Source organism: Grammomys surdaster, unplaced genomic scaffold, assembly GCF_004785775.1.
Source record: "Grammomys surdaster isolate TR1022 unplaced genomic scaffold, NIH_TR_1.0 367, whole genome shotgun sequence".
Taxonomy (NCBI): Eukaryota; Metazoa; Chordata; class Mammalia; order Rodentia; family Muridae; genus Grammomys; species Grammomys surdaster.
Window position 1 is genome coordinate 4,199,033 of NW_021604786.1, and position 15,565 is coordinate 4,214,597.

A 15,565-nucleotide genomic window follows, 5' to 3' on the forward strand; every position below is an offset into this window, starting at 1 on the left:
TTTTTTTTTTAGAACTGAGGTTCCGTCCTCTCAGATGACTTCAGCTTGTGGCTATGTGACCTGACCTAAAGCTAGCCAGCACAGAGCCTTACACTCTTTCTTCTAAGGTGCTTATTGGCATTTCTTTTTGAGTGTCTTGAGTGGGATTGTCTGTGGCCGCTTTTTTTTTTTTTTTTGGAAAAGCATTCAATTCACTTGTGCAGCTGAATGTTCTGGCTGTTCAAGTGAATTGAATGCTTTTAAGGTAAGCAAATGCTTTTATCAAAAGAAAACAGCTGTTACTAGTGGTTGGACTTTACAGTTGTACTTTGTTTCCTTTTGAGACAGTGTTGCAGCAAACTGGGCCACAGGTTGGTTGGCTTTGAACTTGCTCTTCCTTGTGCTAGGATTACATCATGTACAACTTCCTTCTCACAGATTCTTGTTATTTTAAGAAAAATTAAAACAATACAGTTTTAGTACAGAGGCAGAGGCAGTGTGTTGATTTTTCCCCTTTATTTTTTTTTTTTTTTAAATTTTGAGACATAGTGTCACTAAGTTGCTTTAGCTGATCTATCAGTCTCCTCAGTAGCTGGCTTGACAGGCCTGCTTGGTTTGAGAGTGTGAAGAGCCTAAGTCCATCGCTGTATAGAATATGCAAACGCAATGTCTGAGAAGACTCAGAAAGGCTCACTGCAAAGAGCAGCTAAACCCCAGCGAGACCATCCTGATGGAATGACTGATGTTTGTGAACTATGCTGGAGGCCCTGGAAAGCACTCTTCTGTGACGTCTTCCGGATGCTTAGACTGCTTTGAATTAGTAGCACATGATCACAGCACTGTCTTTTGTCATTTTAGGGTCCGCTGTAACCTGTTGAGCAACTATGGAGGACTATATCAAAATAGAGAAAATTGGAGAAGGTGAGTGGTTTCAGTAGAACAGGGTTTTTTTGTTGTTGTTTTGTTTTTGAAAAGAATGTAACAATGCTACTGTGGAACACAGAAACATTTACTAAGTGCAGTCATTGACGCATCTCTACGCATGTGTGCCGTTATAGTTGGTGTTTGTGGCCACCTTGACAGAATCTGAGATCACTCTGAGCACACCTATAGGGAATTATTTTGACTATATTAGTTGAGGTGTGCGGGACCCTCCCCCAATGTGGGTACCATCCCTTGCCTAAGATCTGTGTAAATCCCTTGCCTAAGGCTGTGTAAATGGATAGGAAGACAAGCCTCAGTGCTCCTCAGTGCACCTCACTGTCAGCTGCCTCTGCTGCTGCTGCTGCTGGACTCTAACCCGGATTCTGAGTCCAAACAAACACTTCCTTGGGCTGCTTTTGTCTGGGTGTTTATCACAGCACCAGCAAAAAGTAAGACATACAACCTAAAGTAAAGCACAAGGTGTTTCTCGATCAAGAGAATTTATATTATCCTGATTCTTTGCTTGGGATGCTACGGCCTGGTACACTATGCTGTATTCCCCCGGCCGGTCTCCCTTCCGGAACTGCATACCCCAGATGCTTGCGTTTGGGGTGCACTAGTGATCGCTTGCCTGTGTGTTAGAGTAGATTCGGGGGTGGTGGTGGTAAAATGATGCTAATTTCACAGTACATTTTAGTCTGTTTTTCTAAGTGCTTACTTACTTCTAAGTACTGGATTCTAAGTTTTATGTAAACTGGGTGCCGTAATTGAACCAGGTGGTGTTCTGTGTGGTCACCATGGGCAAGAATGACTAAAACCTAGTGACTGTCACATGGTGTTCAGTTCCTTTCTGTAGCATTTTAAACAATGCTTAGGCCTATGTGACATAAACAAAATTAACCCTTTCCTGTTTCTGTCTTTTGGTTTTTTTCTCTCTCCCTGCAACAGAATTTCCATATTTCTCTCTAGCAGTCAAGACTTAGCAGATGGTGGAACTTGTTTCTCTGTGGATTCTCTTGAGGACTGTTTTCATCTCTGTTTAGAGACCCCTACTTACACAGGGTATTAAAAACAAGGCAGGGGAATTAGTAAACCAGGAATGGCCCAGGCAGTGTCTTGTGTGGGTCTGGGGATTTCTTTTTTCTTTTCTTTTCTTTCTTTCTTTTCTTTTTTTTTTTTTTTTTTGGTTTATCGAGACAGGGTTTCTCCGTGTAGCCCTGGCTGTCCTGGAACTCACTCTGTAGACCAGGCTGGCCTCGAACTCAGAAATCCGCCTGTCTCTGCCTCCCAAGTGCTGGGATTAAAGGCGTGCGCCACCACTGCCCATGCCCTTTCTTTGATGCCTTTACTTAGATAAGGCTTCCTGGCCTCACTCTTTAACTTGTTCTAGAGCAGAGGTTCTCGGCCTTCCTAACACCGCAACCCTTGATTGCACTTCCTCGTGTTATGGTGACCCCCAACCATAAAATTAGTTTTGTTGCTACTTCATAACTAATTTTTCTACTCTTATGAATCATAATGTAAATATCTGACAACGGAGAATATGAGATGTGTGCCCTTCCAAAGAGCGACCCACAGGTTGAGAGCCTATGTTGTAGCTGAAGGAGTTTGTTCATTTTCTTGAGGCAGCCTCACTATTCCTTCTAGTTGGTCTAGGCTTAAGCTTCGTGAAGGCTGGGCCCCTCGGCATCTCTCACGGCTGCTGTTCACGTCCTGCTGCACTTTGACCTGCTTTTCTGAATTCTTCTCTGGCCTGGAGGCTTGTCTGCTACATTGCGCCTGGCTGTTCCGGATTCTCTGTAGGGGAGCCTGAATGGCTTGTTGAAGTAATCTGAAAGTTAGGTAATACTGTCTACATTTTCTTCTTCCAATACCAAGTACCTGGTCAAACCTGTGACTAGGTCGTAACATGTTTTCCCCTTGTTTGTGTTTTCTTACTTAGTCATCTGTGTATTGTTGGTCACCATGCCCAGCGAGTCAGATTACACAGCTGCCTGGCTACATGTGGTTGGTAGGGCCTTCCTTCCTTGGCATTTAGTAAGCACTCCAGAAATATTTGGTTTTTTTTTGGTGAGGTTTAATGGCGTTTACCAGGCAGTGTGGTCAAGCCTCAGGATAACTGGGATCTTACCCTTGCTTTTACTTTCTAATATTCAGTGTGTGCGCGTGCATTTGCACAAGTGTGCATAGTCCTTGGAGGCCAGAAGTGTTGCCTCCTCTGGAGTTGGGTTTATAGGAGTTGTTTTTTTATAGGAGGCTGTGAGCCTGGTATGGGTACCGGCCCTCTCTGCAAGGGCGGTGTGGTCTAAACCCTGAGCCATCTCTCCAGTCTTGTTTGATACTTCCCTTCCTCAATTATTTATTACTTAAAATGCCTCCAAATCTAAAACAAATATTTAATTTCAGAGTATTTCATTTAGCTTATGAATAGTGTTCGGTGTGCTCTCTGGTTAGCCCTGTGGCAGTAGTTGAGAAGAGCCAGGAGTTGAGACACTCAAAACAAAGCTGTTCTGTGTTGCGTAAGAATCGACAGATACTGAGTGTTGGCTGCCAATCATGACTTAGTTCTCTGCACATTCGTCAAGAGATGCAGTAGGACACTGGGAGGGAACAAGATGCCAGAAGGAATCCTGAATTAATCATTGCTTATTTGCTATATGCCTCACTAATTATGACTGCTTGGATAGTGTCATGTTGTCAGTGGCTTAGCTACTTGCGTTCTTCAGGCAAGCATGATATATCCACCATGAAGGAACTTGTGAGCTCATCGCTTTCCTGTGGCTTTGCAGACAGAATGTTGTCAGTTCTTTTTATTCATCACTGGGATGTATCCTTAGGGCCAAGAAATGCTGTGGAGATGCTTTTACATTTGGAAGAAACTGTTCTAACCCTTCGTTTGGGCTTTTTAGACAGGGTCTAACCTTGCCTCAGCTTCCCAGGTGATAGGATTACAGGCCTGTAGTGCCACACCGGGATCTCTTCAACCAAGTTTCTGTCCAGCTAGGGAATTCAGTACCTGGAGAATAACACAGATGTCGGGTACCTAATTCGCCCAGCCCGCTGTGTCTGCCACACCCCACAGTGTCTTTTCTTACTGCCATTGCTGATCATGTGACACTCATGTTCGTGTTTTCTATCCACATTCCCAGTGGGTAGGAGGCGTCCTACTCTAGTAGAAGATAGCAGCTTTATTGGATTTAATAAAAACGCATGGTGTTACCGTCTCCACTCTGCTGGGTGAGAACTATTGACTGCATTTTGAGATATGTGTAAAAGTGTCAAGGAAATCCTAAATCAGTACAGTTTTTTGAAAGTTTCTCAGTGCCTCCTTTTGGTACTGATTTCCAATCTTAAGGGTTTTTGTTTGTTTTGTTTTTGTTTGTTTGTTTTTGTTTTTCAAGACGCGGTTTCTCTGTGTAGCCCTGGCTGTCCTGGAACTCACTCTGTAGACCAGACTGGCCTCGAACTTAGAAATCCTACTGCCTCTGCCTCCCAAGTGCTGGGATTAAAGGCGTGCGCCACCACCGCCCGGCTGAGTTTGATTTCTAAACCATGTGTATGTTAGGTTGTAGTTATCTTCAGTTCCTTTTTGAAAACAGTCAGGGTTTAATTATGTGTGAGGTGACCTATCTGGGCCCAGCTGGCTTTCTCTCATGAGACACTCAAAGAGTTCAACTTAAAAAAAAAAATCTCTTTGTTTTATTTCAGGTACTTATGGTGTAGTGTATAAGGGCAGACACAGAACTACGGGCCAGATAGTGGCCATGAAGAAAATTAGACTTGAAAGCGAGGAAGAAGGAGTGCCCAGCACTGCGATACGGGAAATCTCTCTATTAAAAGAACTTCGACATCCAAACATAGTCAGGTGTGCTGTGTTGGAATTGAAACCATCCTCCCCACCCCCACCCCCGTGCTGCTGCAAAACTATTTTAATGTGGGAATTTTTACTTAGTTTCTGGTTCCAGTGGAATAGAGTCCTACTTATCTGTCGATTGTGATGCCAGGGGAAGATAAAGAGAAGAGGATGTTTGTGGAATTGGGGGAGCACGGCATGGCCATGGGAGCCCTTCCATAGGAGCTTGCTCGGCTCTTACTTATAGGGCCCAGGTCCCCAAAGGCCTCTAAGGCCCAGAGGCTCCTAAGACAAGTAGCTGGGTTGAGTGGTGAGATATATTATGTTTTATTGACTGATTTGGGTTGGGTCTTTGAGGAAGTTGTCTAGTGGTTCATTAGAATTTCTGTTGGTACGAGGGATGGAACCCAGGGCTTTGGGCAGGCTCAGAAAGCGCTCTCCCACTCAGCTGTATACTCTGGCCTCTTCATTTGGGGTTTTGAATATTTGGGACAGGGTTTTACTTTAGCTCATCCAGGTTGGTCTGGAATTTACTGCTGTCCTCTAACTCCCAGGATGGATTACAGGGTTCCAACACTCTCACAGAATTACTCAGGTTGTCCTGTGCTCACTCTACCCCAGGCAGCCTTGGAATTTAGAGACCCCCGGCCTTACCCTCCTCAGCTTCTGCCTCAGTAGCTTCTGCCTCAGTGGCCTCTGCCGCTGGCCTGGGTTCTAACCATTGCACTGGGGCTGGGACTAGGGAATAGCTATTGAAGTTAGCTTCAGCCTTAATGTCCACCAGCAGCCAGCTTTGGGAATGTGGGTGGTGTGAGATGGCTCCTTCTGCATAGGAAGCTGTAGGTTACTGTCCTGAACTTACTTCCTCAAGTTCTACTTCTGAGTGAGGTAATTGTTAAGAAGCTTTGTGCTAACCGTGAGGCTCTCAGCAGCTGTGTTGTGTGGAAGCAGGAGACAGAGCTGCTTGCTGAACTCACACTGTGCTCTGCTCAGCCTGCAGGATGTGCTCATGCAGGACTCCAGGCTGTATCTAATCTTTGAGTTCCTGTCCATGGATCTCAAGAAGTACCTGGACTCCATCCCTCCTGGTCAGTTCATGGATTCTTCGCTCGTGAAGGTAAAAGCACTCCATGCTTTTATTAATACTTAAACTCCCTCTGAATGTGGGCTCCATTCTTGTGTTCTGTGGCCAGATCTTAGAAAACCTATAAGAAAATAGAGCATTTTCTTTTCCTTCCTTCTGCCCGGATGAGACCTTCATCTGCCTGCCTTATTTCCAGACAGTTCTAAAAGTGAAAAGAGTAATGTCTGAGAAAGTGCTACCCTATGGGCTGTACGTCACATTGCTGGGGACAGAACAGGCTACCGCTGCTATTTGTAGATCAGTGACAGCAGCCTGAGCCCAGTGCTGATGCCGGGTGGTCTTACTCTGAAAAATACGCTTTGGTCAATGTAAACATTGTATTTCAGTTAAGTTATAAACGTATTTATTGTTGTTTGTGTGTGGTATTGGGTATTCGATCCAGGGCATTGTGCAAAACTGGACAAGTGTTTTTCTCAGCAGTTGTGTGCAGGTTTTAAACGTCTGTGGTAAAGGAGTCTTAATCTTAAGCCAGCTTTATGTTTCTTTCTGCTGAGCCCTGTGTCTGTGCCTTGATACTTGCACCTTGCCTCTGTGTGCCTCTAAACCTAATGGGATCATTCTGTATGTGTACTACACACACATGAGTTGGCCTTCCCCTGTCACTGTTTCGTAATGGTTTAATACTTTGCACAGTTATTAGGCCATTCCATTTATATTTCTTCCTACTTCAGTGATGGCTGCAGTTGAGTCCTCATGAGCAGTGGGGCTTCGTTCTGTCATGCAGCCCAGGCTGTCCTTGAACTCTTCATCCTCCAGCCTCTATCTCCCAAGGGTGGGCATTATAGGCATGTGTCAGCAAGCCCACCACTTTATGTCATTTTAGAGATGCATTCTTGGAGCTGGGATAGAATGACTATGTGTTTATATTTAAGATCTTGGTGGATGTGGGGCCATATGGGCTCTAAAAATCAGATATTTTATTACATCATTACCAAGACTTGACTGTATGTATCTTTTAAATAGTCTGAGTATATTACATGAGGGGTCTTATTACAGTTATTTAACACTGTGTTTACTCATTTATGCACAGCCCGTACATAGTCATCCAACTTTCTGTATTAGGATTTGGTTCAGTGACGTCAAGGGTCTTTTTCCTAACACACGATGATCTGCTAGTGGTGCCTACCATTGCCAGCGCTTACACTGTAGATGACCGAGTTGCATCAGTGTTGGCTGTGATGAAGGCTATGGCCACCCAGTCCATTCGGCTTACACTAGTGTATAATTGTTCATCACTCAAGTCAGGACAGGAACTCAAAGGGCCAGGTTCCTGGAGGCAGGAGCTGATGCAGAGGCCGTAGAAGGGTGCTGCTTACTGGCTTGTTCCTCATGGTCTGCTCAGCCTGCTTTCTTCTAGAACCTCAGACCACCAGCCCAGGGATGGCACCACCCATGATGAGCTGGGCCCTCCCCCATCAATCACTAATTAAGAAAATGCCATACAAGCTTGCTTACAGCCTGGTCTTATAGAGGCGTTTTCTCAGTTGGAGCTCTCTCTCCAATAACTCTAGCTGTGTCAAGTTGACAGAAAACTATCCAGCGGAGGAGTCCTTTTTGGTTTTTGGTTTTCCTGGTTTTTCGAGACAGGGTTTCTCTGTATAGCCTGGGCTGTCCTGGAACTCACTCTGTAGACCTGGCTGGCCTCGAACTCGGAAATCCGCCTGCCTCTGCCTCCCAAGTGCTGGGATTAAAGGCGTGCGCCACCACTGCCCGGCTCCAGTGGAGGATTCTTAATGAGTTGTTGGATTTTGTTTTGTTGAAGCCATAATATATAAGATCATGTATTAGAATAATGTCAATATTTTTTTTGCCCTCTCCTACCTCCTAACTTTGTCTTGCATTATGGATAGCATAAAGATTGATTTGCTTTAAGAACGAGATTAGAGGGCTTGGGGGGGACATCGCAGTGGGAGAGTGCGTGTGGGACAAGCGTGAGGAGCCGAGTTCTGATTCCCAGCTCCATACAGGAGTGATATGGCGATGTGTATGTCTGTAAGCCCAGAGCCTGAGGGACAGGCAGGGATTGGGGTGGGGTGGCTCTGCTGTGTCCCAGGGGCAACCAGTTTGACCAACATGGTGAACTTCAGGCTTAATGAGCAATATCTCAACAACAAAGGTGGAGGCAATAGAGGAAGGCACTGACATTCACACGTGACCCGGGCACCTACACAGAGAGTGTGCATGTGTGAACACACACTAGAGACTCAGGTTATGAATAAACTTGTACAAATCCCCAGTTTAAGCTGTTTTCCCATATTTTCCTGTTGTCTCAAGAGGAAATGCATGTGTAAAGTGACAGAAATGGAAAAGAACAACTTTATTGAACTAATAAAACAGTTGACACGAGTGTTGAGGACACTTCTGCACAGAAGGCTAACTTGTGACTTAAAGACAGGCAGCAGAATTTTAAATGTTCACGTGGGTACAGATACATCTTTGATACACTCATACTGTGTGTCTACCTGTTTAAAGAGGCCTGAAAGGTCGTGTGGTGGCTAAAATATTTTCTCTGCATCATAATTTCTTTTCTCAGAAAGTTTTCATCTAGGAGTCTGTGGAATGATCAGGTTTCTGACTGACTTGTTTCTTTTCTAGAGCTACTTGTACCAGATTCTCCAGGGGATTGTGTTCTGTCACTCCCGAAGAGTTCTTCACAGAGACTTGAAACCTCAAAATCTATTGATTGACGACAAAGGAACAATCAAACTGGCTGATTTTGGCCTCGCCAGAGCGTTTGGAATACCGATAAGAGTGTACACACATGAGGTGAGCGGGGGGGGGCGGGAGTGTGTGGTGGCTGGATTGTTGCCTCTGGTCTGTAAGCCAAGAAAGAAATACTTGGTTGAAGAAAGTTTCTGCAGCCGGGCAGTGACACCACACATCTTTAATCCCAGCAGAGGCGGAGGCAGGCGGAGCTCTTGAGTTTGAGGCCAGCCTGGTCTATAGAGCAAGTTCCAGAACCACCAGGGCTACACAGAGAAACCATGTTTCTGGGAAAAAAAAAAAAAAATCTGTTCTGGGGTATAGGTTAATTGCTTTTTTATTATCAATTCACTCTTCTTTATGTGGTCTGAAAATGGAGAGGGAACCTTTGGCATCTTTTATCAGGGGAGATTGAATGGCTGGAGGGGTCTGAAGGAAGGGGCTTATTGTAATTTTTGGAGTTCTCATTTCTCTGTGTCAATCTTTCCCAGAGCTGTGCTTCCTCCTGATTGGACCTAGCTGTGGTCATTCAGATCAATTAGAGAGCAGGTTTTGCTGTCCGAGGTATATTATTGTGATAGATTCAGGATCCAGTTAACTCTAGCTGGGGGAGGGAGCACTAGGAATTGAACCAGTCTTTGGCTTGTGTTGCTCAGATGTTCTGTCACTGAGCTGTGCCCTTGGCCCTGTCATCAGCCTTTGTCAGTGGTGTCTTGATGGCTGGCATCTCATGTGGTTGCTCTGGTTTATTTTCCTCTGCAATGGGGCTTGAATACATATATACTCATACATGCTCTGGCCCCGAACTGTGTTCCCGCTCCTTGTTTGAGAAAGTCTCGCTGACTTGCCCTGGCTGGCCCTGAGGTCACTGGCGTAGATAGACTTTGGACTTGGGACTCCTACAGTGGCCTTCCCAGTAGCTGGAATTGAAGGTCCACATCACCAGACTGGGTTCCTCTGGTATTTCTGAAAGGGTGTTGACTAGTGTAGTACAGGAACAAGGGCGTCTGGGGAGTCATGAACCTGGAGTCCATAGTGTCGGTCCCTCCTTGTGTCGTTTGGGTTTTGAGGCAGTCTCCTGTAGCTCTGACTGGCCTCATTCTCTGGGTAGCCGATGATGCCTGGGTGCTGAGATTACACAGATGTGTGCACTGCTCTGTCTGCTGAAGAATGTGCTGGGACGCTGGTCCTGCACCTGCTGCTTGATAGGGGAGCTCTCCACCCACGAAGCGGCCTTCTCAGCCCTGTCTTGTTTACTCCTTTTTTTTTTTTTTTCTCAGTTTATGATAGGAATCTTCTTTGATGGCTTTAACTGCTGCTGGCGTTATTTGCGTTGTTGACAGAGGTCATAGATTTACTATTTTGATAAATAAGCTATAGTTCTAAGTCACTAATCAATTGCGTCCTCCTCCCCCTTTGGCTTGGATGCCTTATTCATGTTAATTGTAACTACCAACTTAACATGTAGACAAAACATGTACTTTGCATTGCACAGTCTCACTCCTAAACCAGCTGTTACTATTTAGTGCTTCTTTTTCTTCTTTAAGTTGAAAAAGAAAGTGGTTCTGACTCTCTCTCTTTCTGAGGCAGGATCTCACTGTGTAGCCCTGGCTGTCCTAGGACTAGCTCTTAGACCAGGCTGGCCTCACACTCTGCCTCCAGAGTGCTGGCGTGCTGGGATTAAAAGTGTATGCCAGCCAGGTGTTTTAAGGACCCAGAAAGAGGACCCCATCTCAAGTCCCAATTAGCGCGCACCCAAGGAGACACGAGAGACTGACTTGATGCAATGGCAAAAGGCAGTCTACTAACAAGGGCCCTTGGATCGAAACTCATCCCACGCAGGGGAGAGAATTTCGATGAAGACCCCAGGAAGTTTAGAACTTTTATAGGGGGAGGCAAAAGGGGGAAGGGAAAAGTGGGAAATTCTGGCGCGGTTACATATGATTGGATATTTCAAACATCAGCACTTTGCGTAAGCAATCATTTTGACAGGCTGGATGGCCCACTATTTTTGACCATGAAGCCTCAGACCTTCTAGGATAAACACCAGGTGGCCCATTACTCACTTAGGCATGTTTAGACTGGTCAAGATATGTCTTTGGTTGTTTCTACATTTCTGGTCACCTCGTCCCTAGAGGGGCTTGATATTTTTATTATGGCTATTCTCAGTAAGCTCAGCAAGCTGTCCTGTGGTCTTTCCCAAGTTGTTTGTGGTCTCTGCTGAGCTGTTTTAATTTTTACCCTTACAGTATATGCCCATCCAGGCTATAGCTGATTTGGTCCATTGACTTAAAAAGCAAGATGTTTATTGTTCTTTTTTGTTTGTTTTTGTTTTTTCGAGACAGGGTTTCTCTGTGTAGCCCTGGCTGTTCTAGAACTCACTCTGTAGACCAGGCTGGCCTCGAACTCAGAGATCCACCTGCCTCTGCCTCCCAAGTGCTGGGATTAAAGGCGTGGGCCACCACCGCCCGGCATATTTATTGTTCTTACCCACCAATGAGCAGAAGTCAGAAATAACTTAGTGTTTTGTGTATAGCCAATTTGGCTTAAGTTCCTGGTGATGCCTGCACAGCTTCCTAAAAGACAACCGTGTGTGGTCTGTCTTGTACCAGGTAGTGACGCTGTGGTACCGATCTCCAGAAGTATTGCTGGGCTCCGCCCGTTACTCCACACCGGTTGACATCTGGAGTATAGGGACCATATTTGCAGAACTGGCAACCAAGAAGCCGCTTTTCCACGGCGACTCTGAGATCGACCAGCTCTTCAGGATCTTCAGGTAATTGTGTCTTCTGCCTACGCTGTTCAAAGCGCGTACGGTTAATTAGTAAAGATGCCGTGTGTGTGTCTGTGTGTGTGTGTGTGTGTGTGTGTGTGTGTGTATGTGTATGACGGGGACATTTGTCTTTCTTCCAGAGCTCTCGGCACACCTAACAATGAAGTGTGGCCAGAAGTCGAGTCCCTGCAGGACTACAAGAACACATTCCCCAAGTGGAAGCCCGGGAGCCTGGCGTCCCACGTCAAGAACCTGGATGAAAACGGCTTGGATCTGCTCTCAGTAAGTTCTGTATGACTCTAGTGAGGTGCCCTGTGTTCATAGTGACAGGTAGAGGTGACTGGATATACTCAGTCCTGGACTTGTGAGCAGGAAGGGTCAGCAGCTGAGTCAGATGCCCGGTATGCCTGTAGCGACAGCTGCCTGTGAGGTGTGACGTGCCCAGTGTCTGAGGGGCCTCCGGTGTTGGGCGTTGTCATTTACCGCTCATCTGGTAGGTGGCAGTGGACACGCTGGAGGAGAGGCCGGGCTCACACACCACCTTGCTTGAGAGTATGTTGTTGAGTTCCGATGGCTCCTCTTTGTTCTGTGTGTTCACTGCTGAGCACCCAGTCTGTCAGCGAGCACTCCGTTGACTGCTTGGTAAGGTTCGGGCTTTTGACAATAGAAACTCCGTTTCTCAGATCTGCCCTAGTGTCCTCTCTAAGAAAGGTTAACAAAGACGAATGTCATTCTGGTTTTCTTCAGTTGGTTTGGTGCACACCATTATCAGTTATTTTCTTGAAGAAAAAAACCAAGGCAAAGAACAAATTTACTGTTCAGGCCTCCTTTAGGAGATTTGTTGTAGGTAGAGCAATGTTCAAAATCGGAATTTGTAGGAGGAATCAAGTAGATGTTCCAGTCGGTCTTGTAGCTCTCTTGCAGTCTGTAAACGGTGCCACCAAATGCGGCTCAGATTTGTCCAGACTCTATGGCTATCATATATTTTACATATTGGTATTGTTGGGTTAACTTAGAAGCCTTTCCCTATCCTGGGCCCAATCTTCTGGTAGTATCTAAGTTATTAGCTCTCTGTGTGTGTGTGTGTGTGTGTGTGTGTGTGTGTGTGTGTGTGACTGTGTGTGTGTGACTGTGTGTGTGTGTGACTGTGTGTGTGTGTCTGTGTGTGACTGTGTGTGTGTCTGTGTGTGACTGTGTGTGTGTCTGTGTGTGTGTGTGACTGTGTGTGTGACTGTGTGTGTGTGTGGTGCTGGGGGCTGTAGGTGGAAGGCAGAGCTTTTTCTGGGTGTAGAGCTTCATGCTTGGTTCTCAAGTCTTTAAACAAAGGATTTCACGTCACTTAATAAAAATCAGCCCTGTGCCCCAGTTTCCTCCGTTGAGCTGACACCCTGCACTAGCTAAGCTTGCGGAGGCCCTGCCAAACAGTGTGGCACATCTTTCCTCGTGGCTGTGAGGACTGACTGGCATGTCCTCAAAGCCTTCATACTCCTGAGTGAGCGTGTGTGTTCACAGATGGAAACCAGTCAGCAGAGGCTCTGTAGGCACGGATATGTGGTCAGTGTGCATGAATCCCTAGCTTTGATCTCTGGCACCACACACACCTGGTGTGGTGGCCCTGCCTAGCACCCCAGGAGAATCACAGTTTTCAGGGTCATTGTAACTCAAGGCCCTGTTGGTTGATTGGGGCGGAGTGGGCTTTTAATCTATTTATTTGTTTGTTTTTTTAAAGATTTACTTATCTATTTTATATATGCACATACACTGTTGTTGTCTTGGGACACACCAGAAGAGGGCACTGGATCCCATCACAGATGGTTGTGAGCCACCATGTGGGTGCTGGGAATTGAACTCAGGACCTCTAGAAGAACAGTCAGTGCTCTTAACTGCTGAGCCATCTCTCTAGTCCCTTAATCTATTTGTTGATTGAGTTTTCTCTGAAGATAATATTCATAATAAGATTTAAGATCTGGAGTATTTAAATTAGTTTATTGTAGTTAATCCATCTATTGTGGCTGTGTGTATAAAAATGCTGTGGGTTTGTTTTCTTTGTTGGCTCCGGGAAGGGGTTGTGTGGACACCACATCAGGAAGCACTATAACTGGGTGGTACTATTTCAGTTGTGAATAACAGATGGACATTTAATTTCCAAGGTAGATATAATTAGCTAGATAGTCTGAAGATTTATGTTTTGGTTTTAAGCTGTCTGGGTGCTTATCTTATAATTTATAACAGGTCACCAAGGTGTCTGTGATTTAAGTATCTTGGAGGGCAGGCTTCTAAGTTTATTTCTTCTTTTTCTCTCCAGAAAATGCTCGTGTATGATCCTGCCAAGCGAATCTCTGGCAAAATGGCCCTCAAGCACCCGTACTTTGATGACCTGGACAATCAGATTAAGAAGATGTAGCTTTCTGGAAGACCCTGTCTGCTTCGGCAGGGGAAGGTCGTGGCATTTACTGTTGGCTCTCTTCCTGTCTTGTATAGTTTTCTTTTCTTTGTTTGTAAACCATCATCTGGACTTTTCCTAATTTCCTACATATAACTTAATTAACATGTAAATATTATTCCATGTGAATTTAAATATAATTCTGTATATGTGTAGATGTCACCGTGGTGGCTGTTTGTTACTTAACACCACAAGTGTTGCTTCGGGGAACTGGGGAGACTTGAGTCTGTCTGTCCCCTCTTCCCCCCCCCCCCCCCCCCACTTCCCAGCAGCCATTCCTGCAGCTGGGAGCGCAGGCGTGGTGCTGAGCTCAGACTTCATGATGCTTTCAAGTGCCTTCATACTCTGGATATAGAAGTTTTTTCGTCAGTTTCCTGCCATTTGGAAACTACAACCTGTGTGCGGAGGGTGTTTCTCTGCTTGCACATAACCATTTGGGAGGAGAAGGCCAAAGCCCTGAGAGATGTCTATAAACCCAAAATGGAAGTGCACCAAAGCCGGCCAGGTTTTAGGGCTGTCCAGAGCAGAAAGAAGGAAGGGACAGTTTAGAAAATTTATGAAGACACTCTATTTTTAGGTTCCTTGTCAAAGCTGTTTGTCCAGTTGGACTCCTGTGCTGTGCATGGTGCGAGGTAGGTTAGAGGGTTTGCCTTGCCTTCCAAATCTAATTTGAAAACTGCTTAAAATCTCCTGTCCTCTCTCAGCAGTGTCTAAAAATGTCCTTGTCCAAATATTTAGCTGAGATTCCTCACTTTGGAAATCTAGTCATATCGCTCTGCTGCTTAGTTGTAATTCTTCGAAGCAGCCTGACTTACCTTCTGATAGTCAAAAGAATGTCTGAAATAACTGTTCTTCTTAGAATAAAAGGCTGGGATGTTTAAGTTTGTTTATTATTTGGAGGAAAACCTGCGTTCCTGTAGCTGGCTCTGTTCACCAGTAGTAGCTCAGCCTCCTTTGCTTGCTGGCGTCAGGGAAGCTACTCTTCCAGCCTTGAGTCCTGCTGCTCCCACTGTAGAGACTTCTGTCTCACTTGAAGGCAACAAGTTCACTAAAGTAGTTAGCAACATCCTCGAGTGTTTAGGGAACTCCAGTGTTGAAGACCGTCCTGGAGGTTTCTAACCCCGCTGCTGGCAATCTCCGAAGAAAGACCTAGGCAGATCAGGAGTGAGTAGTCAGCAAATACCGACTGATGCCGGGCACTGGGGTGGGGTTGGTCATAGGCTCTGGTTCCTGCAGTATTACCTTGAAATCCAAGCCTCCTAATACCTCCCTTAGGGGCATGAGTTGTGAATTTGGTCCCTGACCCCCGCCAGGTTCTCTATATTGAATTTGACTTGTCTTGCTGACATTTTAATTACAAGAGTCCTGACTAATACAGTGATCAGTGTCACGTGACTTGAAAACCCTCAATTTGAATACTCGGAGTTAATTCATGATTATACTTTAATTCTTTTTTTTTTTTTTTTTTAGTTTTTCGAGACAGGGTTTCTCTGTGTAGTTCTGGCTGTTCTGGAACTCACTCTGTAGACCAGGCTAGCCTTGAACTCTCTAACTTAGAAATCCACCTGCGGCTGCCTCCCAAGTGCTGTTAATCCCAAGTATAAGCCGGGCGTGCTCCACCACTGCCCGGCTTATACTTGTAGAGCATTGCTTCTATTGTAGTTTCAGATACAGTCCTTAATTTACCTTTCAGAGGACCCTCAGACTTTGAATCATTCACGTGGAGCCCTTACTGACTAGTGTAGA

General features: G+C 45.5%; 1 protein-coding gene across 1 annotated transcript in view; it reads left to right on the forward strand.

The window, feature by feature from the left end:
* The window catches only part of Cdk1 (cyclin dependent kinase 1), a 15,849-nt gene extending 1,868 nt beyond the window's left edge, over window positions 1–13,981 (forward strand). The window contains exons 2-8 of the mRNA XM_028780285.1: window positions 838–900; window positions 4,612–4,768; window positions 5,750–5,873; window positions 8,496–8,666; window positions 11,216–11,379; window positions 11,517–11,658; window positions 13,682–13,981. Of these exons, the coding sequence (XP_028636118.1) occupies window positions 864–900; window positions 4,612–4,768; window positions 5,750–5,873; window positions 8,496–8,666; window positions 11,216–11,379; window positions 11,517–11,658; window positions 13,682–13,780 (894 nt within the window). The 5' untranslated portion in view covers window positions 838–863 and the 3' untranslated portion in view covers window positions 13,781–13,981. The remainder of the gene's footprint in view (window positions 1–837; window positions 901–4,611; window positions 4,769–5,749; window positions 5,874–8,495; window positions 8,667–11,215; window positions 11,380–11,516; window positions 11,659–13,681) is intronic.
* Window positions 13,982–15,565: the final 1,584 nt, after the last annotated feature.